General features: G+C 33.9%; 1 protein-coding gene across 1 annotated transcript; it reads left to right on the plus strand.

Moving 5' to 3' along the window:
• Window positions 1-2,604: 2,604 nt before the first annotated feature.
• ASCL2 (achaete-scute complex 2) lies at window positions 2,605-3,807 on the plus strand (the record flags this gene model as incomplete). Its single annotated transcript, XM_012947183.2, has 1 exon — window positions 2,605-3,807. The coding sequence occupies one exon, from the start codon at window positions 2,605-2,607 to the stop codon at window positions 3,805-3,807; it is 1,203 nt and encodes a 400-aa protein (XP_012802637.2).
• Window positions 3,808-27,500: the final 23,693 nt, after the last annotated feature.

The following is a 27,500-nucleotide window of genomic DNA, read 5'->3' on the forward strand; positions in this document are numbered from 1 at the left end:
TGCTCCATTAGGAGTAACAGGCGTAAGTAAGTAAGTAACAAATAGTAGATATTTAATTCTAGTTTTTCAGTGATGGTCTAACATTGATCGATTCATGATCCCAATCCAAAACTTAACCATCTCCACTACTCCACATTGACATTTAGTTATATGTAATCACTGTATTCCTTGACTAAAAGAAAACATTAGTTTATTCTATTTTACTGAACAAATTGTTAACATTTCTAACAACTGACTGATTTTAAACCATATTCTTATGATTTCAACATTGGCTTCATCTAGGTTACATAAGATACGATTACAACACTGTCTCATAGATGATAAACAACACATATAAATATTTATATGATCTCAGTAAACTGAATATTTTGTAGGTTTCAATGAAGACCGTGAATTAACTACGCGGTAAAATGTCATTCTTTACTATGATAAAGTAGTATGAACATATTCTATCCTGATATCATGGATGAGTAATCCCGTGTGGAACCAGTGCTGAAAAATAGAAACACATAGAATATATTGTGCAAGTGAATAGTAACTTTCCAAAATTACATAATGTCACTGGATATTGAATCTATCAAGTTATGGTGGCTATCAGGACTCATTAGCTAACACAGTGACGTTTGAAGTAAGTGGTGCTGTGTTCGAGTCCCGGAGTGAACATCAACTCTAGGGTGAAGGTTCATCCAGTTGACGAGTCTCAAATAGGAAGAAACGCGCGTTCGAGATTCTACTACTAGCCACTATCCATCTTTGCTTAGAATGTTTGTGACTCAAGACAATACCGAGATAATCCACATAGGATGCACATGTGCGAATAAGAGACTGATCAATCGCAGATCTAAACATCAGTGGGAAGATTCAAACAACCAACACAAAAATGAAATATTATGCTGTTTGAAAATTTATAAACTTAATTTTTTCGAATCTGTAGCATAATCTTCAACAAAATAGGTATTTTAGTAAGTTAAAAAGGGTTACTAGCCAGTGGTTCAAGATTTGACTATTTCTTTTAAAATCTTAGTAGTGAATATCACTAACCAACTGTGGATAAACACAAGTTGAAAATTAGGAAGCACTGGACATCAGCTTCATTCTAGTATGACGTTTCTCAATGATGTCCATCAACGATTGAGTGGCCGGAAGTTTAAGAGATCACCTCGAGCCCTGAAGGTTTTGGGTTCAGTCACATGCGATGGATTGTGAATAATTCTCAAATTGGGACGAAGCAACTGTTGATCACCTCTTAGTTTTCAGTGGTTATCTACTCAATCTCAAGAAATTAAGTAAACTATGAAATTCAACAGTCCCACCAAAAACCTCTTATAGTAATTAAAGCTATTAGGAAACTCCTTTTTGTGAAGAATATCTAGTGTTTGGCATACAGATGGAACCATGGATTTCAGTTTCCGAAGAGAAATAACAACGTACAGAATGATTATTATTATATAAAAATAAAAAAACGGACACTGATGTTTAAGTCTAATCCTTATTTCTTACTTCACAGCATATCAACTTAATTGCATGAAGCCTATACAAAAGCATTAAGGTGTAATTTTAATCTTTTCATTCATAGTTCTATTAAGTGAAAAACCTTCAATGGAAATATTTTCACTGATTGAAATCATGAGTCAATTAAAGCTAGACCACCACGGAAAACCTGGAAGCACTGGATGGCCGTTTCGTCCTAGTGTGGGACACCTCAGCAGTGCGCACCCACGGGCCCGCACCCCGCGAGACTCGAACCCAGGACCTATCAGTATCGCCCCAGGCACTTAACTTCTAGACCACTGAGCCGGCACCCAATGGTGTTACATCTAACTTCAACCAATCCACGAATTTGCGCCACCGTACACCATTGTCTTCAGTGAGCTGATATCTCACAACAGACCTGGTTGAACTCCACTGGTCACGGCTTCTCACTAGAACTCCAGGAGTATCTCTTGAAGTCAGTCAATAGTGAGCAGATGATTATTATCAGAAGGAGTTTTGTGGAGATTTTAGAAATTTCACAGATTGAAATCATGAGTCAATTGAAGCTAGACCACCATAAGTGAATTATCTAATATATTATCGTGGATGCGTACTGATGAAGAGTCTTATACGGGGACGAAACGGCCGTCCAGTGTTTCCAGGTTTTCCATGGTGGTCTAACTTCAATTGACTCATGATTACAATCAGTGAAAATATTTTACCGATCATTTCGTATATTGCAATCTGATTGGTTAATAATTTAACGTATGCTGATTGGTTAATATAAGCGCACGAGTGATCTACCACGTGTTATCTATATGACTTTGAGTAACCAATGAAATTGCAAGATTTTGTCTATGAAAGCATTGACACGCGTCTTTTTATTATTATTGTATATTATATTCTCCAAAGATTATAAGAAAAAAAATGTGGCCGTTTAAGGGAGTGAAGGGGGTGGATAGATTGGCTAAAATATAGTATAAATAGGGAAACTTACTCAAAAGTGATCAGGTCTCTGAGCTTGCTTTTGACGCGATTGTATTTCAATATAATTCCCAGCTGATATTGATTGTGATTACTGTCCATGTTATATTTTGTTTTATACAATTGAATAAAACGAAAGTTATTCTAATGTCTGAAAGTCAACAACAAATTGGAACTATGAAAAGAACTTATCATAAAAAATGTGCTCAATTACAATCGAATGAGAATAACAATTTACAAAATTGGAATAAATCAGTAAATAAACTGAATAATCAAAAGTTACGTAAACCTTTAGCAAATTTGTCGAATACCTATACAGGATCAGAAATTGAATGTCCTATTAAATTTGATAGATCTCTTAATAAAAGATTGAAAACATGTTCGGCATCATCATCATCTTATGGGAATATAGATTCAATGAATATAACTCGACGTAATGAAAGAGAAAGAAATCGTGTAAAATTATTGAATATGGGATTTGATCGTCTTCGAGCTGTAGTTCCATGTCGTTCAGGTGAACAATTAAGTAAAATATCAACTTTGAAAAAAGCAATATGGTATATTGAACATTTGGATAAAGTATTACATGGGCAGGAAAATTCATGTTCTAATTTGATTAACCAGTCAATATCTTCATCACAAATGAATCAGTCAACAGATTATACTGGTAAAAGTATAACATGTACAAATAATAAGATCAAACAAACCAACTTATTTATATCATCATCACTACCCAAATCAGCTGGACTATTTGAAATCAATCGCAACGAAGCAAGATCAGGGACCTCCTGTTCATCTTTCGAGAAGGTTATGCCACCATACGGAGACATATCTATTCAAGAAAGAAGATCAGTAAATCAATTATACCTGTCACCGATATTTCCGACTCATTGGGACCAAAACATTAATACTAATAGTAATACTAATAATGTTATTAATAATAATAATAATAATCACAATGATATTAAGGAAATAACATCGACACCAATAATTGACTCAACTCCATACAATATGCTAAATCCTATTAGACAGGACGATAGAACTGGAAAACATCTATTATCTAATTCTACTTCATCATTCACTGAATTCTCAAATGATTCCGGTTATGATAGTTCTAAATCTCAAGTTGAATTATTATCAAAAATCAATAATCATTATTCATTATCAACATGGTATAATGTTGGATATATGCCAACAACCCCGATTTCATCATTATCAAATTCATCAGTGATTAATTCATCTAATTTATCATCTAAAAATCAATCGACTTTAAATTTATGCAATAATGTTTCTCATCTTCAATGGTTATTAAATGATGATAATTATATGCATAAACTAAATGGAACATGAATATAAAGTCTATTTATTTAATTATTGAGTTAAATAAAAGGTAAGTTAATCTATTGTTTACCCTTACATATCACTCATTAAATTCCACTTAGTTACAAATTAGGGGGGTGTTATCTTTTTTTTCGAATTTTATATACATAGTTCCCTTTATCACCTTGACAAGAGAGAGGGAGGGAACAAGTACAAAGACTTGAGTTTTCCGAGTTTTTCTTTTTATTTTATGAAATAAGTTTATCCCCTAATTCGAATCTAATAGATTTTACACCTATTTTTGATTCTACCCCCCTCCATTGAAATGTCTCAAAGTGGAACATTGGATTATTGTTCACATGTTGGTCACGTGTCGACCACCTATGATAATTAATGTGGTAAATGAACAGTCTGATGTGAAAATATATCAATGAAAATAATTAGTAATTTTAGACAGGAATGGTTATGACATAAATTATTGTAGAGATTATAGAATTACCATGGTTTTCGAACCACCAGGGAAAATTTCTAAGCTGTGATTAGTAAAGTTCAATCAAATATAATATGAAGCAGGTACTTATAAAAGACAATGGAAGATTACTATAAAATATTATGAAGTGGTTAAACAAGTTCATTGGTCTTAATTTTAAGCATTTGTACACAAAGCTTAAGGTTCTGGATTTAGTTCCCGGATATGAGGTCATGGATGCACACTGCCAAGGAGTCGCATACTAGGCTGAGATGATCGCTTAGGTTTTCAATGATGGTCTAACTAGCATTATCAGCATGAGGATTTGTGAAGATTGTTGCATTTTCCCAGTTGAAATCACGAGTCGATCTAAGTTAGACCATCATTGATTTAATAGATCATTAATGACTTCAACAACTTAACTGACATTCATTTCCAATAATATAAATGTCACCATCTAAACAAAAAGAAAAATAGTCATTGTATACTGGTGTAAAAATCTCTTATCTCGTATAAGCTGGTAAAATAAACTTGGATTACGTAACTTACAGACAAAATTTAAAGCAGACGGATGATAATGCGGGCACTATTATTATGATTATGTCCATCTTGTCTTAACAATAAGTTGATAAATTCGATTACCATCTGTGATTTAAACCCATATTAAGTTTGTTGAATTCTGATTGACATTAGTTAAAACAATGATATTCTAATATGGTTGATATGTACATAGTCATCGAATACAAGATGTACGATTCATCCTATTAGTGATCTATCAGTTGAATGTACGCAGTACCTTTAGTTTCAAACGGTGAATACATTATCCGCTAAACTAATGGCTTCAGAAATTCAATGAGTTATTCAACGCATATGTAAATATCTGATGATGATTTGTAATTTTCTTTTGTTCTTATTGACGATTACAATTCAACCCATGTATGAGAACAGTGATTGCTCAATAACAATTATGATTATTGACAATAGGATATTACAAACACTCACTAATGATAATTTATCATAGTTTAAAACCGAAAGTTAGTTAACATTAATAAATCAGTCATTATTAGTATGCGGATATGTGGAGATTGTAGTATTTTCACAACTGAATTTATTAGTTTCCATATGGATAATAATGATGTGCTCACTATTTACTAACTTCAAGATGGATTTCTTGGAGTTCCAGTGAGAAGCCGTGACAAGTGAGGTCACAATTATCCACCCCAGGTAATGGATCCAGAGTTGAGCAAGATCATAGATTGATTAATATTAGACATTAACACCATTGAATGCCAACTTAGTAGTTTACAGGTTGAGTCTGCACGTGAGACCAAATGTCCTGAGTTCGAGTCCCACATGTGGGAATGTGGATTCTCCCCCATTGATGAGTCTCACATTGGGACGAAACGACCTTCCAGTACTTCAAGGTTTTCAATGTTGATCTAGCTTTGATCGACTCATGAAATCTATTGTGGAAGTCAGTCATCGTAGAATCAGTTAGGCACCTCTCGAGTTTACAGCATCGATTCAATAATAGAATATCATAAATCATTTTGTATGTGTAGTTTATGATTCTTTTATCTTTTTTATTTGAAACTTATTCATTATTCTGTTATTGTTTCTATTTTTCATTTTATTACAGATTTTAGCACAAATCTAATGGGTTCATCTTACAATGATTGGTTAACATATAAAATAAGGATTAACCATATAGTACAACGATTCATTACAAACAACACCAACTAGATCAATGACCAATAAGGATTAGATTCATATTTCCTGGGTTATGAACAAATAAGAATCAAGTGAAAATTAAGTTATACATGATTACCACCTTCCTTCCCTTCCCCCCCCCTTCGGCAGTTTTGTACTCTTATCAACAAACAGCTTGATGATTTGAGGAACATTAAAATTTTTAAAAAAAATCGATTATTTTCTTAGAAGAACCAAATTAGATTCAGTAGATCCTTCGATTTATTTTAAAGAGAAAAGTTTTTTTAAAAAAAAAAGAAAAAATGAACAAAATTTTTTTATTTTTACAAAACATATTTTTCTTTTATGGATTTTTCTCTCAATTTTTTCCTCCTTTTTTGTTATGCTTCAAGTTATTCCAATTAGATTTTGTCTCTACGTTTGCTTCTTTTTGTTAAAAAAAAAGAAATAAAATAATATAATATTAATTCATCAACCGGTAAGGTTGAAACTGATAAACTGGGGGAAGGGGAAGGGTATGGGGGAGGGGAAGGGGAAAGATCTGTTTCAAACTATAAGAATTTATTATTTAAACTTTGTTAATACATTTAAAATAAATGAAATAATACAATTATGAATTTTAAATTGATTGGTATATGATCGGAGATATTGAGTTGTTGCATAATTGGTAGTAAATAAGATTACCTACTTACTTTCGTCAGTTACTTCTCGTTGAAGAGCATAAGCTGTTCATCCGCATTTTCATTTGTATGTTTGAAGAGATTATGAGTTCAACTAATTTGAGAATGGAATAAAAACTCTATGACACAATGAAAGGTAAGTCATCGATTTCAACGCGTCCCAGCCTAGCTAACTAGAGAGAGAAGTTCAAGTTCAGAAGAGGGATATATATATATATATATATATATATATATATATATATATATATATATATATATATATATATATATACGAACAACCACGACAAGTTTAGTCGGAAATACACTCATTTATATATTAGTTCATACATATACTCTGTCCTGGACAATTCTTTCCAGTTGATATTCATTCTTTTCAATGCCTATTTACAATTCCAGACGTAGTATGTTCTTTCGCCTTCATCTTTTCTATTTTCCTTCAGGATCCCAAGTAAGCGGTTGCCTCGTGATTCAATTTAATTTCCGAAATGTATGTTCTATCCACTTCTAACGTCTTTTCCTAGTTTCCCCTTTAGTTGGAAGCTTGTTTATTCTCTCCCACAGTAGGCTGTTGTTGAGTAGTGACTGATAGATGTTACTAATAACTCATGAAAGAATTCGAATCACGATATTATTTTGTATAAACCATGGACAAGTTTCTGGTTATAATTAGAGGTGAAGAATATTCAGATGAAATATTCAATGAACAATTCATCAGAAACATACATTTTTATTCACCATAAATCTTGTGTTCTTTCTATCGATTACGAATGATTGTCAAAACGATGATAAATCCAATATGAAGTGATACTACCAAACGGTTTCATGCACAGATTTCTTGTACTACCATCTCAATGCAAACAGTGACTAATTTTCAATTGTAAGACAGTAGAAAAATGATCAGGGGAATATTAAGTATTAAGATTTGTTACAAGTAATACTAGGTTAAGTATGAATGATAAAGATCTAAATAATCTTTTAAGTCGTAACCAGTGGAATTTGAAAGCGTTGGGTCTGAGAGAGTTGTTCATTGAAGACGATGTAAAATTGTCATAGAATGTCGTAAACTGTTTGGAGTTAGGTATGTGCACCAGTAGATCCTAGGTCAGTGGTCTGGAGTTCAAGTGCTAATTTACGAAACCAGAAATGCTGAGTTCGACTCTTTGTGGTAGGGTTGTATATGAAGGTTCTCATACTAGGACTAAACCGCTATTTAGCACTTCCTGCTTTCCAATAAATGGCTAACTTAGGCCGGTTAGCAATTGGAAAGATTTAATTTCAATAATGTTAAAATAATACACCATTTTAAATTTTCTTAATAAGTTAAACAAACTATTCTAACTTGATAAACGTTTTATTTGGTAGAAAATGGTTCGAATCTCGCGAGGCGGGATCGTGGATACCCACTGCTCAACAGTCCCACAATAGGACGAAAGGGCCGTCCAGTGCTTCTAGGTTTTCCATGGTGGTCTAGCTTCAGATAACTCATGATCTCAACTATTGAAAAGACAATAAATGCTTATAGACATTTTATCATATTTTAGAAAAATATAACCTTAAAGGGAAATATGCAATGTAAAAAGGACGAAATGTATGTGTTCAAGCCAGATTGGTTGATAAAGCTTTCTCCTATGGACCCTATGTAGGTTCTTGTAGAATGGATCCCGTGTTTCTCAAGGCTCACAAACCCACTGTGTGGATGTGATTTTGTGGGGAGAAAGAGAAAGTTAAGGATTTTGTGAAGTATTTACTTATCCGGGATAGTTATACTCTATATGCGTACTGGGTAACACAGAATTTCGTACGAATATTCCTTGGTATGCATACAGGTATATCTATCCTGTGAGTAAATATACATTGCATGCACACCGGTAACACACAGGTTTTATCCTATGCATCCCATAGAATACATATAGGTATATTCACCAACGAGGGAGGGCAGATGTTCACCACTCCCTTAGAAGAGTATTTGCTACAAAAGACTGTCTTTTACACGTTAAATAAATACCATTTAGCTCATGTCTACCAACCTAGTACTTCATGACGCTCCCATAAGCATAAGCATTCTCTCAGGGGAGGTTGCTGGTCGACTCTCCCTAGTATTTGCTGCCATATTTTTTATTATGCCTTCGACCTGATAGATTAGGCAGATGATTTTATTACACATAGGGAAGATAATATTTCAGCTAACGTTTTCATTTTTACGATACCACGCACATACCCGTCTGCATATACCTACATACATGAACTATATAGGCCTGAATAATTCTAAAATTTTTATACATAAGCATACATATCGAGTGGCCCGGTATGGTTAAGTGAGCTCCAGGTTAATCAAGGATACGACAAAGTAGGTGATTAATCTGATCTCCATCGACCGTCTAAGTTGGCTAGCAAGATTTCCCTTACTATTCAGCAGCGCCGCGACGAGGCTTTAACTCGGATTTTGTTGTCAAGTAAAATATAGACTTAAATTTATTTCTCAATAAAAAGGAGTGCCCATATAAAACTGTAAATATATTATTAGATAGGTCATATGAGTTAAGTGATAAACTGATGGATATGGCTTTTATATAACATGACAGAATTTTCGATTCATAATGCAACAGTCACCTCATAATCGAAAAAAACGAGTGTGTGTGCGTGTGTGTGGAAGAGAGAGGGAGAAAAATCTATGAACTACTTATAAGTAGTCCAGTATTTTTGATTTCTGATTACTATCCTATAATTTATATAATATACAGTCTGTTTACTTTTTACATAAAAATATAAATAAACTCACTTCATTTCTGTAACTTTTAAGAGTAAAATTCAATTATAACCCTTCTTCAATGTTAATATGAATGTTGACAGTTGTATAATGAATATATATGTGATATTTGTCAATAAAAAAATATTTTAATCATTGAATTCATGAGTCGATCTAAGCTAGACCAACATCAAAAATCTGGAAGTACTGGAAGGTCGTTTCGTCCCTATGTGAGACTCATCAGTGGTGAGCATCCACGATCCCACACATGAGACTCGAACACAGGACCTTTGGCTCATGTGTAGACTCTTAACCTGTAAACCACTAAGTCGGTATTCAACGGCGTTAATGTCTAACTTCATTCAGTTCATGATCTTGTTTAACCCTTTATTCATTATATGAGGTGGATAATTTTATCACACTTGGCATGGATTGGACTCCACTGGTTACGGTTTCCTATGGATGCGCACTACTGAGGAGTTTCATACTGGAACGAAACGGTCTTCCAAGTCTTCAGTAGTAGTCTATCTTATATTGACTCATGTATTCAACTATTAAAATGACTATAATCTCCACAGATTCTCATTCTGCTAATAATATTTACTTAATACTAATCATTTAGAAGTTTTATCTAGAATCACTAAATTTAATAGTCATTAAGCAAAGGCATTATGAGACGTTATTTAAATGTAATTCACTTCTATATAAAGGCATCCATTATTCGTTGAATAATTCTAATCAATGAACAGAATACTAGTCCATTTTGCTTATTTATTTAATCTAACCGAATGGAAAATATTGAAAGTAGTGTGAAATCCAATGTATAAAATACTAATTATTTAGAATAAGAAAATGGTTGAATACCCTATCGAAATTATAGTCTGGTTATGTTAGTAAACATTATTTACAAACAATAATTTTGTTCCAGAATAACAACTGGAACTCAAAACAATTGTCTGTCAACTAACATGAAGGTCAGAATTTTCAATACAAATGTCAAGATAGTTCTACTGTATGGGGCGTAAACTTGGAGAAATACGAAAGCCATCATCCACAAGATACAAGTGTTTATTTACAGTTGTCTATGCTAAATACTTCGGAGCCGTTGACCAGACACTATTAGCAACAACGTACTGTGAGAGAGAACAAAGCAGATCCCAGAGGAGGAAGAAATCAGGAAGAATCGCTGGAAGTGGATAGGACACACATTGAGGAAAGCACCCAAATGAGTCACAGGGCAAGCCCGCACATGGAATCCTCAAAGTCAAAGGAGAAGAGGAAAACCAAAGAGCACATTACGTCGAGAAATGGAGACAGACATGAGAAAAATGAACAAAAATAGGATAGAACTGGAAAGGAAGGCCCAGAACAGATTGGGTTGGAGAATGCTGGTCGACGGCCTATGCTCCATTGGGAGTAACAGGCGTAATCAAGTAACTTACAAACAATAAAACTTCAATTCACTTGGTATTGATGTTTACTTGAGTCTCCCCGCTGGTGATTTTAGGACTGCAATTGATCAGTCTCGTGTTGGCACATGTGGATCCTGTGCGAATTGCCTCGATATAGCCTTAAATCTTAAACATTCTAAACAAAGATGGATAGTGGCTAGGAGTGGAATCTAGGATGCACGTTTTTTCCTATATGAGACTCGTCAGATAAATACAGTATGCACACATGCCAATAAGAGTCTGATCAATTAAAGTGCTAAACATCAATGGAAATATTCAAACAAACAATACCAAGTGAATTTATACTTCACCCCATTGTACAAATGTGTCGCTATCAGGACTTAGTAGCTAAGTATATAACACGATGGCGTTTGAAGAGAACGGCACTGTATTCGAGTCTCAAAGTGAACATCAACAAGTCTGAGATGCAGGTACATCCAGCTGACGAGTCCCGAGTCAAACGAAACGTGAGTCCTATACTCCACCGTTAGCCACCAATCGTCTTTGCTTAATAAAACTTCAAGTTTGAAATAATGTTGTAAGTGAAATGAAATAGTTGGTTACAATTTTAATCAGTTTATAATAATTTAATGAAACTATTCAGTGAATTTCTATGTCAGCCTATGTCAGAATAATGAATCACCTTTCGTGGCATATCATATCAGTTAGTTGACACGCAGTTACTGATATCTCTTGATTAGTTAATAGATCTTTTTTATATCGACCCAGTATGGTGTCAGTTAAAGAAAATTATATGCAAAAATGTTGTCCAGTGAAAAACAAAATGTTTCACTTCATCTTGTATTGTTTGTTTGAATCTTCTCATTGATGCTTAGGACTACAATTGATCAGTCTTATATTAGTATAAGTGCATCATGTACGGATTGCCTCGATATTGTTAGTAAGTATTCTAAGCAAAGATTGATGGTGGCTAGCATTAGGATCCAGGATGCGCGTTTTGTCCTGGTTCGAGTCCTAGAGTGAACATCAACTGTGGGGTACAGGCACGTACGGCTGATGAGTCCCGAATAGGACGAAATACGCGTCCTGGATTCCATTGCTAGCCAACATCCATCTTTGTGTTTAAACGTTTCAGTGATTTCAATGCATTGTTTAACTATTAAATTAGAATTTTTTTCAATGCACTTACACTATTTGCATTCAAATTGACAAAATTTGTGATTTTTATATTTGGTAATCTAATGGATTTTTCCACAAAATATTATTGATTTTCTTTCTTTCTTAGATGAAAGCAGAATATGAACAGTCTCTTTTCAGAATCATAGTCCTGTAATCTGTTCAATAGAATGGGATAATTCAGTCTACATAACATTTCCGCTAATTGTAAAAGTTTGTAATTCCCTGTTGTTAATATCTAGAACTGTGATTGATCAATCTTTGTTTTCATATTTACATTTTTGGAGGATTAATACAGTGTTATATCATAAATTTTAGGATATTTTATATGTGACTAGCAAAGGATTTCAAATGACAACAATGGGAAATCACAAACTCTAATCAATGTCTTTATATCTGTTAAACAGCTTAATGGATATCTTAACTTAGTTAATCGGTGAATGAGGGGTTGAATGTTTGAAGAAAAAAAGCGCCAAGTTCGGTTCTTAATGTAGACATTGACAATATGATGTACATATATTCAACTAATGAGTTTCAAATAGAAAGATTTACGCATCTTGGATCTCACTACCAATCAAATACCAAATATACTAATATTTGAATCAGTTTTAATACTTATCTCTTGTTAAACTTGCAGCTTATCAAACTAATTTACCATTTAAATCTTCTTATCTTCCTAAGCATGATCTGTATTGGGACGAGTAGATCTGGCTAATCGTCTAGGCTACTGCATTTTTGAAGAGATGTATTTATCACTCAATATCACTTCAGTTAAGCTTCATGCTATGAAGATTTCTACTGAATATCTTAATCTTACTGAATTTTCAAAGTGCATAACAAGTCAAAGCTTAAATTAAACCAATGGATATTTTTATTTCAGTGGTTGAGACCATGAGTCATTTGAAGCTAGACCACCATGAAAAACGTGAAAACACTAGACAGTCGTTTCTTACTATTGTGGGACCCCTCATCAGTGAGCATACACCACCCCGCCTTGCGAGATGTGAATCCAGGACCTATCAGTCTCACGCACGAGCGCTTAACCACTAGACCACTGAGCTGGCCAGCATCTAACAGTGTTAATGTCTGATTTCAACTAATCCACGAAATTGTGCGACACATCCACCATTGTCTTCAGTGAGTTACTATCTGATAACAGACCTAGTGCTTCCAGGTTTTCCATGGTGGTCTAGCTTCAATTGACTCATAATTTTAACTACTGAAATTACTGCAATCTTCACAAAATCCCTTTTGATACTAATCAATCTTTAGATTAATTATAAATACAAATTAAGTTCAATCTTATATATAATCCTATTTATAAGTAGTATAGTGAATTACTGAGGCAAAAATTCACAAACTGTTCATATAATTGTAAGATATATAATATATTATTATATAATAAGAGATAATAAGAAATATCTTTCTCGGTTGAATAATAATTAAAACAATACAGTCTTTTATTTGATAGATAGAGAGATAGATTCTCACTTTCAACATTATTTCTCATATTCATTAGTACAATAATAGAAAAGCCATCCATAATTGATGAACATATGTCATATCTAAATGAATGAATTTTTACGAAATATCATTTAAATAAGAATGAATAGAGAAAAAAAGAAAAGAGGAAAGAAAAGAAAAGAAAAGAAAAGAGAAGAGAGATCAAAAACAGCAAAAAGCAAAACAAAACGATACATTAAACTGGATTTATAACTGCTTCCTTTACTTATTCGATAAAAGGAAGGAAGGAAGGAAAGAAGGGATACTTAATGGTCAATGAAATGCTGGCAAATCTATACAGTATTAATGGTAGTAATAATAATAATAATTACTATGACATATGATTTTTCTAATGAATTACAATTTAGGAATGATTTAATTTAATTCATTTAGAAAAAAAAAAGGAGAAAAGTAACAACCCACCACCCTATGAGTTTCAGTTTATTAGAAGAAAAGAAACTATGTGTCATTCTCCCCCCACCCACCCACACCTCGACCACACCACCCTTTTATTATTTTTTCTTTTTCAGAAATAAAACTATTTTCTTTTTTTTAATTTATTATTTTATTAGTTTTTTTCTTCTTTTTTTTATATTATTTTCTTGATAGATATATCCATCTGTTCAGGCATTTTTATATCCCTTTAACTGATTAGAATAGATTGGCTAGTGTGTGTTTATTATTTACCACGTGGTTAAGGGTTCATTGGTATTTTGTTCATTTTAATTGTTCATATAACATAACAGACACATACACACACATATATATATATATAAGGAGAGAGGGGGGGAGAGAGGGAGTCACATACATACGCACAAAACAAATGGATAAGCAGACGTACAAGGGGTATATATATATTTATTTATTTATCTTGTTAAATAGATACAGATTACACATAAAGATATACCTTGGATCTTACAATTTAATTAAAAAAAAGAAAGAAACCTATTTGGCAGAATATAAGTAGTAAATGCAAATAAATGATAGAAAATTTATATAAAAGTGAGAATAAATCTCACATATATACATACATAGATAGATAGATATAGTGGGAGGGGGGGAGGAACGACTGAATCAGTAATTCCATAATAAATAAGTAGTAGTAGTAGTAGTATTGGTAAACAAAAGATATTCATATATTATAATGTAATTACCTTTTCCCTTAATATGTCAATTTGAACATCAGTTAATATTATTTAAATCTAAAGGGGGGAGGGGGGGAGAGGGAATAAAAGAAATTGTAAAACAAACAGATTGTAAAATTATTTGAAAAAAAAAACACATTGAAAGAAAACAATGAGAAGTATATGATTAGATGAACATGCTCTGTTATAAACTATCTTGTAAACATTGTAGTGGCCTTGCTTTGCTAATTGATCACCTCGATAATTGTTATAATATAAATCTCAATGATGTTTGAAATCAGAAGGCAGGTAATGAGAAGTAGCAACTACAGTTTATTAGAAGATAACGTAGATTTTCCGATGATGAAGAAGATTTATGACTCAGGTGGATAATTTCGATGGAGTTTTGCTCTTTGAGGTAAAAGTCTACCTGAAATTTGTGTTATAACTTTTAGCCTGAATGCCCTGTTAATGCATAATGTAACGATACCACCAATTAGAGAACAGTGAATTATCGATCGGACCAATGACTCCGAGAACCCGTGCGAGCAGTCTAGAGTGCTTATCGGTCCTGCTTTCTGCCTAACCCAGCCAGCTAAGTCCAGAACACCAATCTCAGCCTCTGTGATACGAATCATTTATTTCAAACATACTTGGATTATGTGCCAACCACACGGACCACATCGTACCATTGTTACGATAGCATAATTCAAGAATGGTAAATCGTATAATAATAGCTGATAGATCAAAATAAAGCTCATAATAAGAGGAACACGAATATGAATAGTTTAGTTATTTAACCATATTTAATTATTTAATTATATGATAAAAAATATACACATAGTACTGGTCCATAAATGGATCTCAGAAGGTACCATTCATTATGCTTATCGGGGGACAACAGTTTGTATTGATGATGTCGTTCAGAAGAACGATGAAAGCTCCACGACAAAACCATACAGTTGAGAGAGCAAAACTCCACCAAAACAACGCTGGTCACAAAACTATAAGCATATCAAGCGAATTTGAAGCAGAGAGGCGAATATGTATATGAGAGCAATTACACAGGCAAATTTATAATCAAATTGCATAAGGGCGTAACAAGGCAAAGCAAGGACTAGTAATATGATTTGAATACATATATACATGGGGGTGTGTGTGGATAAATTATCGAGTGATATTTAAGCGACTAACATTTTGGCTAGAGTCCGTTATGTGATCTAGTGATTATAACGGTACAACTTTAAACACTATATAACGTAGCTGAATATATCTGGTGATCTATGACGATTATGTTAATACTTTTATTTATAACTCAATGGTTGTCATCATCAGTATCCTCTGGGTGTCTTATATTACCAGAATTTGTAACAATCAATTTATTCTATTGTATATTATGTAGTCTATTATAAGAAAAGTTGGAGTCAGTAGACAGTATACAAAATAAATAGTATAGAAAAGGCTTTAAAATTCATATGAGTGACCGTATGAGAAAATACTTCCTTGTACTCCATATTGAGGAGGTGAAATGATTCATTGAAGTGATAATATTCATTTTTTAAAATACAAAACATGTATTAGTGATTATTATGCGCCCATTTGAACATTCATCATAAATTCTGCAATTGAAGAATATATGGAACTAAAAACAACTGCCAACCAATATCAAAGTCAGATTCTTCAATAAGAACATTAAGACAGTCCTACTGTATTGCGTGAAACATGGAAAACTACTATGACCATCATCAAAAAGGTACATATATTTATAAACAGTTGTCTACGCAAGATACTCAATGTTTGTTGACTGGAAATCATCAGCAACAGACTATTGTGGGAGTGAATAAACACGCTTCCAGTTGAAGAGGAAAGTATGAAAAGACGTTGTAAGTGGACAGGACATATACTACGGAAATCACCAAACTGCATCACGACATAAGCGCTAAATTGGAATCCCGAAGGGAAGCAGAAACGAGGAAGTGCAAAGAATACGTCACGTCGGGAAATAGAAGCAGATATGAAAAAGATGAATAGCAACTGGAAAGAACTGGAAAGGACTGCCCATAACAGAGTTGGATGGAGAATGCTAGTGAGCGGCCAATGCTCCTCCATGAGCGGTAAGTAATGAATAGAAAGCTGCTATTATACCAATAACCTACCAAGTTAGACATCGATTAGCAACCAGGAAGCACTGATAACTAATAAGCATAATGATTATTTAATATAAATACACATTACTTAATTGAAATACCGAAAATAGTGCTTGTAGAAAATAACAATCAGTGTACACTTAATCGATTCATAAGAATCTGAAAATCATAAAATGAAATGAATGTCTATGTCTTTATGTTTGTGTATATGAGGGAAATAGATCCAAATAAAAGAAAGAAAGAAAGCAAGTAGACAATCTCTTCAATATAACCATGTGGCCATGAGAAGTCATGCATAACTTTCATTCAAAGTAACACTTCTTATATATTTCATTCGGTAATATTCAAAAACATCGATGGATGAATGAATGAATGAATGAATGAATGAAATGTTGATAAAATGGAACAATGTAGTGTAGTGGTTTAGTTTACACGATCAGATCTGATTACTGGTTAGTTGGAATTTCCAGTAATGATCAAAGTAGGAGTTGGAGAGAGAGAGAGAGAAAGAGAGAGAGAGAGAGAGAGTGAGAGGTAAAGAAAAACAATATCATCACTCATATTCATGAATAATTGTAATAATGATAGTCATATTAATAATAATAATGGTGATAATAATAATAACAGCAGTATAAACAAGAAATTCAATAAAGCAAACAGACATGAATGCGTGAAACAAATGAAGAAATGTTGGATAATGGAATAATGTTCCATCTGTTACACAATTTCTGCTCATTATTCGTACATCGTGTGAATTACTGATTTGGCCTCGAGGGGTTTCGAATCAATAATATTGTAATTAAAATAAGCAAGTTGTCTGTCGATCATCACAGTGATCTTGAGATCACAATTTCCTTGATATTCGTACGTGTGTGTGTGAGGGGTTGTGGTGGTGGTGGTGGATATAGTGGATTGACTTTAATGAGCAATGTGTACACTGATTTGCATGTACGTGTGATCAAGTGAAGTCTGATGAGTTGAATGTGATGCATAGAGTACAGAAGATCACAATTACTTCCCTCCATATGTTCAATAGAACAATTTGATTGTTCATAGAACACACACACACACATTCAATTAGTTTCCTCAACTCCTACTTCCATATCTCCCCCCTACCCTATCACCCACTCTCCATTTACCTCTCTGTCTCCATCCTGAAAACATTCTGCTGATTAATTAAATTCATCCACACAGTCAATATGCATAATGGTGAACAATAAATGAGAATATGTTGACAGATGGATCGTGTAAATGATATTTACTGTAGAAATGTACATAGAATGATTTCAATGAGATGGGATATCATCAGGAAGTGTAATTTATTTGAAACTTGATAGAATAGAATGCACAAAGAGAGTACAAAGTGATGGATGGAATCTGACTTAAAGAAAACTGCAAACTGTATTCATATGAAATGTGATTGTTTGATTATGGGAGAACATCTAGTTATTGGATATGCATAATACTTGCATGTACACACGCGACTGACAGTTGTGAGATAATATCTTGCTTCAAGTTATATTTTGTCAAGTGAATGATGGATGTGAGAATAAATGTATTCGTGGAATTACAAGAACATCATCAGAGGAAATTGATTTCCAGAGTAAAATGCAAATATGATTTGAAGAAGCATGATGATGATGATGATGACGCATCTGGTGTTAGTAGAATGTGTGTAAGTGATAGAAGAGTGGTATGAGTAGTAGTATTGGTAGTGTCAGCTGCGTGCATATACTATTAGTAGCTTCACACTGTAAAAGAGGTCGACGTGGATTCAACTACACCTGGGAGCAGTAGATAACTGTGGACTTCATGTATCATATTGACCATTTCTCCAATGAAATCGTTAATCAATTTTTGGGGCCATAACACAGATGTGTTGTTTAGTTGGGCGAAGTTGTTGCACAAGTCATTGTAGGTGGTTGTAATGTGGAGTGAAATTAGTTTTTGGACGGAGTACCCATAGAATTTCGATTGGTCTTAACAAGTATCTCCAAGTTGATTAAGCACAACATTAAGTCTACTTTCGAAGATGTAACTTGTTATTGTAATTGAGTTGAGAAAATACAACTAATCGAGATCATGTAACATGTCTGATTCACTCTCCTTATGAAAGATAATCAACGACACTTGTCAGTAATGATAACAATAATAATAATAATAATCGTAATGGAGATACTGATTCCCATTGCTTTATTATTGCAATCATGTCATGTCCACGTACGTAATAATGTTGATTGAATTTCAAACTGAACGAATCATCATTTGCACAATGATATTTCAATGTATGTGCGTCTGTGTGATTGTGTCTGTGGAACGATTTTGAAAGGGAGAATACTTAGTTCAAACACAACGAGGCATGTACACATGATGAAGTTTGCTCATTTCCATTCTTACTATTACTATTGTCATTATTGTTATTCGTATGAGTACTATGATTACTATGATTATCATTGCCCATCAATAATGCTAATCAAATTGATTGTAATTGTTGGCATGACACATGTTATGTAACTAACTGACAAGTAAAATGATGATATTGCCAACTAACTAACCATTGTTCAACCTAATATCATGGATAAATACTTTAGTGTATATTGTGATGAATCAGTGAGTAACCTGTTTCACTGATCTCTATTCTAGTCACAAGCCTAGTAAATCATTACTCCTACTATATTGTGGTGTTGTGTTGTGTATAATTGGATTGTGTGGGGTGGGTGGGTGTTGGATCGAGTGAGTTGTTTGTGTATGTGTATGTGTGTGAGTGTGAGTGTATGTGAATGTTTTTGTTAGGGAAGTTGATTGAATTAGCATAATTTACTAATGCACATAGTTGATTAGCATGAGATTTGTTCGGAATGAATTGAGTTGTGTAGTATGAGATGGATGGTGTGAGGAGGGAGATGTTATGATGATGAGATGATGATCTGATCTCTAACTTGTTTGTTTTTTGTGTGTAAACTAGTTGTATTCCATTCATTTCTACCTTATTTATTATTCAGTTGACCCTCCAACACCATTTATCTCGTTCACTGATTACAAAAATGTGGGTGCAGCTGAGCATGTGTTATTACTTGTCAATGGGAAATAAGTCAATATTGAAAGTCAATAATTGATATTTGATGATATTTGTACAATGTACAATGTACCATGTATGAATTGGTCGTAAGAAGAAGAATTATTGTCGATACACCAACAATGAACAACACTTGCTTGATATAAACTACCATGCAAATAATTGATGAATGTTTCTTAGTGTAGCGATCATTCACTGTGGAATCTGTGGTGACTGTTTCGAGAGTTGATCTTAGTTCGACTATCTACAATACGAGGTATGTAAGACAGTTCACGTCGACTATATAGAAATTTGTTAGTCGGCGTGTCCGTTTGAGAGGTTTGTCGTTTGCAACCACAACCACACTAATACTGGACTCACACATATGTTTCCCTCCATACACTAATTGTCGAAAATATAACACCACAACGAATGATAACAGTTGGTTCATCTGTCCCTAATTCACATAAGCTCATGATGTGTTAATTCACTCCAGTAAACACTGCATTTTCTACAATACTCTTCTCAGAGCATTCATTTTCTGATCGATCGGTTCATGTCAATCGACTAAACCACTCTTTCAATCTAACAATATTCCCAATGCATACCTCCTTGTCTTCATAGTTGTGTAATGACGTGTAATGGTGAGAAAGGGAATTGGATTAGTTTGCAAAGAAGTTAGTCAAAGTCAACTTGTCAACTTTATATTACTGTATTCGATTCATAGATAACTGTATGAATGAAAATATTCGATTTATGTAGATTATATTGAGTAGTATATGAGTGATTAGACTTGTAATTGGACTGGTGACTTTGACTGAACATATGTGCAATTTCCCATTAATATCTCATTAATGTCTCACAATGGAATTCTCATATCAATGTGTCAGTGTCTGTCACTGTGTTTGTTTGTGTGTGTGTATGTGTGTGTGTGTGTGTGAGTGAGTGAGTTTCAGAGGGGATGTATAACAATTGAGGGGGAAAATTCAGCTCAATTATTTATTATTCGAATCAAATACACCGACTAGACTAGATGTGATTATCTTAAAATGACCATCTGGTTAGTCCTACATTCACATTATCCTTTCCTCTTCTATCCTACCCATCACTCCTCCCTACTTCGTCACTCACTCATTCATTCACTCACTCATACTGAGTCAGTAGTCAGATAAGTCGAAGTGACCACGATCACACTCTCTACACATGCAATATAATGATAATGGAAACTGTTAGCCGAACTCACATTCTCATGCTTAGAATTACTTACACAATTATCAGTGAGAATGTGAGACTTGTGATTGACTACGCATATGAGTTTGACTAGTATGATTGTTGTTACCCCTGTTTATGCCACATTTCTACTCCTCCTCCTCCTCATCATCATCATCCTCCTCCTCATCCTCCTCCTGCTCTTTACTCTATCATCGACATTCTCTACAACTACATGCATTCCCGATGAATAATCGATAATCAACTGACTTTCTTAATGAAGTGTGAATGTCAATGCGAATCAATAGGGTTAGTGTGCTTCTATGATTGTTCACATGTACTGAACACAACTAGTCACAGACAATAATAATTGTAATGATAATAGCAACACCAAACTTATCAGGATGAACTGATTTAATGCATTTGTAATAATTATGATATGGTTGCCATATGAATTAGAAGTTAGTGGTGGTGGTGGTGTGGATGAGAATGACAATGCGAGTGTTGACGCTAAACAATCTCATTCAAAAAAGTCACCATACCGACGAATGGCATTATTATTATTATTATTATTATTATTATTATTATTATTATTATTATCGTTATTGTTACTGTAATTGTCGATGGTAATCTGATAGAAGTTGAAAACTCGATAACCAAACGATCAACGTGATATTCATCTTCACAGTTAGACAAATAAATCTCAGTTCACTCTTTGCATGAAACAAACAAGAAACAGAGTCACTGAATTCCTACACATACGCATTCACACATTCACACAACCACACAGAACGTCGAACATTGAACACAAAACACATGCATAATCTGTCTCTTAATGTCACAGAATAAACATTGGAATTATTGTTTTTATGATGATTAAAGATAAACACCTAGACGAGGGAAATAACAGTGATTCATTTGAATAAACATTTGACCAATGTAATGGAGTATGAGATTAAGAATCTCGATTGACAAATGGAGGATTCATTTTGTTTGTATTGCTGAGTGACGAGTCAAGTCTGTTAACGTGAACATGAACATATGAACTGATCGAAATGTGATGTGAGATTGACGAATTCGGAGAGTGGTATTTGGAATATGTAGAAGAGTTGACTGATTGGATTTTGATGGGAATCAGTGTGTGAAGACGATTTCCATTTTGGTATTGCAACTTCTTTGAGAATCATGTTCCTTGAGAAATGTTCAACTTTTGTTTATTCTGTTGATCGGAGTGCAAAAGTGGATCGAGTGGATGAATTCGAATCGCATTCAAAATACGAAACATTTCTCTTCGGACACTCTAGATAAACATGATATCACGAGTATGACAATGTTGTTTCCAGAGAAGAAGTTAAACTGTTTGTTATTTAGAACGAATGGAGATCCGTTCCGTTGACACAAAATCAAATGGCAGGCCATGTCGAATCTACTTCATGTGTTGAAATCTCAATCACAATATGATCTTTAATGTGGTCTACCAACCAATGCTACGTTAGTTTCAACACGAACAAATGAAGTGATCACACTTTGAATGTTTGATTGAATCGCGTGATAATTTGTTGGGTTGGTTGGCATCTACACAGTTGATTCATCACACATTGTCTTTATGAGTTTTCAGCACATACAAGTGAATTACTCAAAATCACTCAGTTACTGAATTAAACTGCCTATGTTTTCTGACACACTTACCTTCAATTTATACTGCAGTGATTGGTGTTAGTTTGATGTGTTTGGGAAAAGCATGACTGATCATTGTCTGGTTCATCAGAACAACAGTCATATCGTTTTATTCCACTAGGGAAGGTTCAAACTGTCTGTCGAGATTTGTGTACTGGATTTCTTAATTTCCATTTAATCAATGAATGTGCGATGTGAGAATATGTAATTACATGTAGTGTACGCTACAATGCATATTCGCCGATGTTTTCGAACCTGTGGTTTTCAGTAAACATGTGTAAACATAAATTCTATCTAGGTGTGAATCATATTTCGCTCATTATTATTATTATCACCAATGCTATACTAGTACTTCTCTTCCTATTTCTACTACGACCACCACTGTAATGGGCGAACACTCAGATGGGAGCAATCGACTAAGCGTTTCATACAATATTACAGAATGTCTTGACAAATTATGAGAACCACACATTAAATACTTCATTTATGTCTGTCGACATAAGTAGCATGCATCACAGTATTACTACTACCACTACCACTACGACTACCATGGGAATGAGTAACAATTAGAGTTCACCTCATCTATTTCTCCTCTCTGATGACAGTAATGTTTGACGAAATCAAATGTACACGGTATCTTTGCAACTATAGTTTTACATTTAGTCTTTCATATCAACACAATCGCCAAGTTCACACGTGTGATTCACAAATTTGTCCATTCAACAAATGTATCATGTATGATAGATATTCTGTGTGAATGAACTCACCCACAATCACTTCAATGATCGATTGAACACATTCGACAATCTGATTTTCTTTTTGTTAATAATCCAGTTAATAATTTTTCTCTTTTCTGTTGTCTACAAACAACGGTTACAATGAGAAGAGTGAGAATAACAATGACAGAATTTCTACTTGTTCAATGTCAGTGTGTGTGTGTGTGTATGACTGTGTGAGTAGGTGGTTGGGTGGGTGAGTGAGTGATTGAGTGTGTACATGTATACATAGAACATAGAAACAACTTGTGTGTTGTAACAATAGAAAATGTTATTGGTGTTTATATGGTTACTGATTAGTAGAATTGAAAACCACTTGACAGAGAATGGTGTAAAAGAGACAAGAAATAGGATACTTGAATTCTACCAAACAAATATTATTCATCATTGTGGAGAATAGAGGAAGGGGATTGATAATGGAGACCGATTAACACTGTTACTGATTCATTTCCATTATGTCAATGATAATAACAATAATCATAATGATAATAATAATAATAATAATTCAGTTAGCAACCAAATTTGATGATATTTTTCACATTACCTGTTTCATAATCGTTTATTCATTTAAACAACATTTGAATAATAACAGTATCGAAGTGATCAGTTGAATGCTCCACTCCATTGTGTGCACATTCCAACTCATTGACTCTCATACACACAAAGTGGAATATTGCACTGGATCAATTTGATTCAATTCACTGATTCAATACACTGACTCAATACACTCAGATACATGAGCTTTCACAAGGAAATAAGAAGCGAAAATCGAATCAGTAAATATAGCATTATACAACATTTGTCGTGTGTTCCGATGGACTTATCAACAAGATTGAGCTGACTCGAATTCTCTCTCTTTCCCCGTCTCTCTCTCTCTCTTCTCTCTAAACATGTTCAACACTGGTCAAAGTGTTAACAATCAACCTTCTTCATGAAAGAGAATGGAGACAATTTGATTTGTTGATAAACTGCGGAATATAAATAGTATTTCACATAGAATGTGTGAATGATCAACGGCATAAATGACAATCATTCAATCACTTTTTACTTCCATGTGATCTCCAATGTCCGAAGCCTTTACCCATTATCATCTTGTGAGTTAATTATAATACTTCACACTATTTGAATGTTTTTGAACGATCTGATCTCGAAATCAACATCCTGTTATACTGATGTACACAACTAAGCTTCTTTTCTCAGTATAAATAACAGTTAGGTAAATATGTGGATTACAGAAATCAGGAAAACACTGAAATCCATGATGAATCAGTCTACAACTATTTCCTGAAATGAAAGGCGAATGAGACAGTTGTCTAGTTGAACTGCTTCGAAAAGTGTTCGTTACAGGAATACGAAATCAATCGATGTTCTTGCTCATCTTGAAGAAAGTCTTGCACGATCATATGTAGATTTAATCATATGAATGAACTATGTTGATTGAGTTGATTTCACCCTGACAGATTCACAACTACAATTTTATTAATTAGATATGTGCCAGTGAATAGAAACGATATGAAATCTAACCATAATGAGTGAGTGCTCCATCAAAATTCAATCAAACGTCTTATTTACATGGACATTTCGGAAGAATCATCACAATAAACATCTTGAATGACTTCAACTACAAACACGGTTAAGAGAGTCTTATTGTCTTCCATGTTTCCATTACTTACTCATTACATTTCACTGTTAGTCAATTATTTTCACTAATTACTTGCAACATTTTTTTGATTAATTGACAGAATGTGAATGATGATTGTTTTGCACGCAAACATGCCTATCAAAGTGATAAGTTGATGATCAGATTGTTATCAGAAATGAAACAATAAGAGACCCATATTAGAGAAGTGAATTAATGTGCCACATTGAAACAATCAGTTGAAAGGAACAAACCAACAAACAAACAAGCAAACAAACACACACACACACACATCTACACACTTGCATTGATGTAGAAAAGAACAAATCACTAACATCATTCTAACTTTATTCATTAAAACAAATACAAATACATCATTACTCCTCTTCAACTCATCAACACACCCACACACACACACACACAAGCACACACAAACATCATACACCTTCTACAGTCATCTTCACACGACAAGACTGATTATAAAGTCAATAATGTTGATGATGATCATGATTGATCCTTTGATGGCGTATTTGGTTAAATAGAAACACAACGTAATCGAAATTCACTGTAACAGTAACATAATATAGAAAGGGAAATCACACGTATACACGATTGTGCATAGTAAAATGCCATTTCAATTTGTAGCGGATTTCCAGTTGATTTACTCTTCATTGAACTTCAAAAGAAACAGAGAGAGAGGTAGGGAGTAACAACAAGAAGTCGAATGAAGAATATCAGTACTGTGTTTGAATGTGATAGGCAACAGGACAGAAACTAAGCGTCCATTTCACTTGGTATTATTTAGCTTGTATTTTCCCATTGAGGTTTAAGACTGCAATTGATCAGTCTGTTCTTGCCATATGTGCACACTGTGCGTATACCTCCATATTGCCCTTATTCACAAGCTTTTTGTAAGGAATGATGGATAGTGGCTAGCAGTGGAATCCAGTTTGACGCGCGTTTCGTCCTATTTGGGACTCGTCAGCTGGATGTACCTGCATCCATTTGTTCTATATTTCGATCTGGAGATATGACAAGTACTTGTAATGATAACAACAAATTGTTGTATTATTGTATTTGGGCAACGTTAATAATAATAATATTGGTAATGTTAATAATAACAACAGTCGACAATATGTCTCGTTGATATTTAAAGTTGAACATTGAATTTGAAGTGGGAAATTGTTTGCATGGAATTCACAGTTTCGGTCATTTATGTAAGTCACTAAATACATGGGATAAATACTTATCTGTATGGATTAGTTTCATTTAAATATGAATTGAAGATTTTTTGAATGAAATAGCGAGATAAAAGTGCAACGAATAATACACACCCACCTCACTCCCTCTCTCTCTCTCACACGCAGTTTATCATCGTGTTATCTTGTTGTCTTAGTGATTAGATCTACAAGTGAACCAGTTTTAGTTGGACGACCAAAAAATGCGGGTTTTTCTGACTTTTAATTTTTCTCTTGTCAGAAAGAAAATGAGTGACCGATATTGTATATTTGAGTGTAGTTCAAGTGTGTTCTTTCCTCATTCTACTTGACATTCTTTCTCTTCACTTTACTATTGTGTATTAGTATTAATTTGTTTTCTGTTTTCTGATCACTCTCTCCTTATCACTCTGTCATACATACAGATATTGTATTTCATATTTCACCTACACAGGTCAATACACATACACATTCGTCGAGTGAGTAATATACGATACTCATTGAAGACTGCTTTTTGGAATGAAAATATAATTTATTGTCCTTATTGTAGTAAACAAAGTGAAGTGGCATACAAACACTAGGAACAATAGCAGTATTTATGATAATAATAATAATGGTATAGGTAGTTCACTATGATATGGTGATACTCATTGATGATGATGTTGATAATGATTGTGTTATGGATTGTTGTTATTACATAATTGGTTGTATTAAATACATACGTATAGTATTCAAAATCAGTAATATAGAAATGGAATTCATTCGATTTTAATATTCCACTTCACTAGTTACTACCCCTGCCCTGAACTTAGCCATTAGGTGTGATTTGGTTGCTGCCCATTGTATTTTATTTCTGGGCCCTGCGTGTTACCTTGGAAGTGTTGAGGTCTATCACTACAGGTGCCGCTGCTACACTGACCTCCTTCACCTGTATTTATTGCTGTGTTTGGAGCGGAAAGGCTAGGTCTTCCGAGAAGTCCGCCTCATGCATCTACGTCCTATGTGTTCACCAAATCATATGCTCCCACTGAGGTGTGAAGGTCTTCATAATCTAGTCGATAACCTGAGGAGAACGAAAAGGTTAGAGTAGACATCCTTATATGACAACTCCCCTCATCTGGAATCCATCTATGAGTTGCCCTCTATGCTCTGTTGAATACCTTATCCTAGGAACGTAAGTTGG

This window comes from Schistosoma haematobium, chromosome 4 (genome assembly GCF_000699445.3).
Source record: "Schistosoma haematobium chromosome 4, whole genome shotgun sequence".
NCBI classification, from domain to species: domain Eukaryota; kingdom Metazoa; phylum Platyhelminthes; class Trematoda; order Strigeidida; family Schistosomatidae; genus Schistosoma; species Schistosoma haematobium.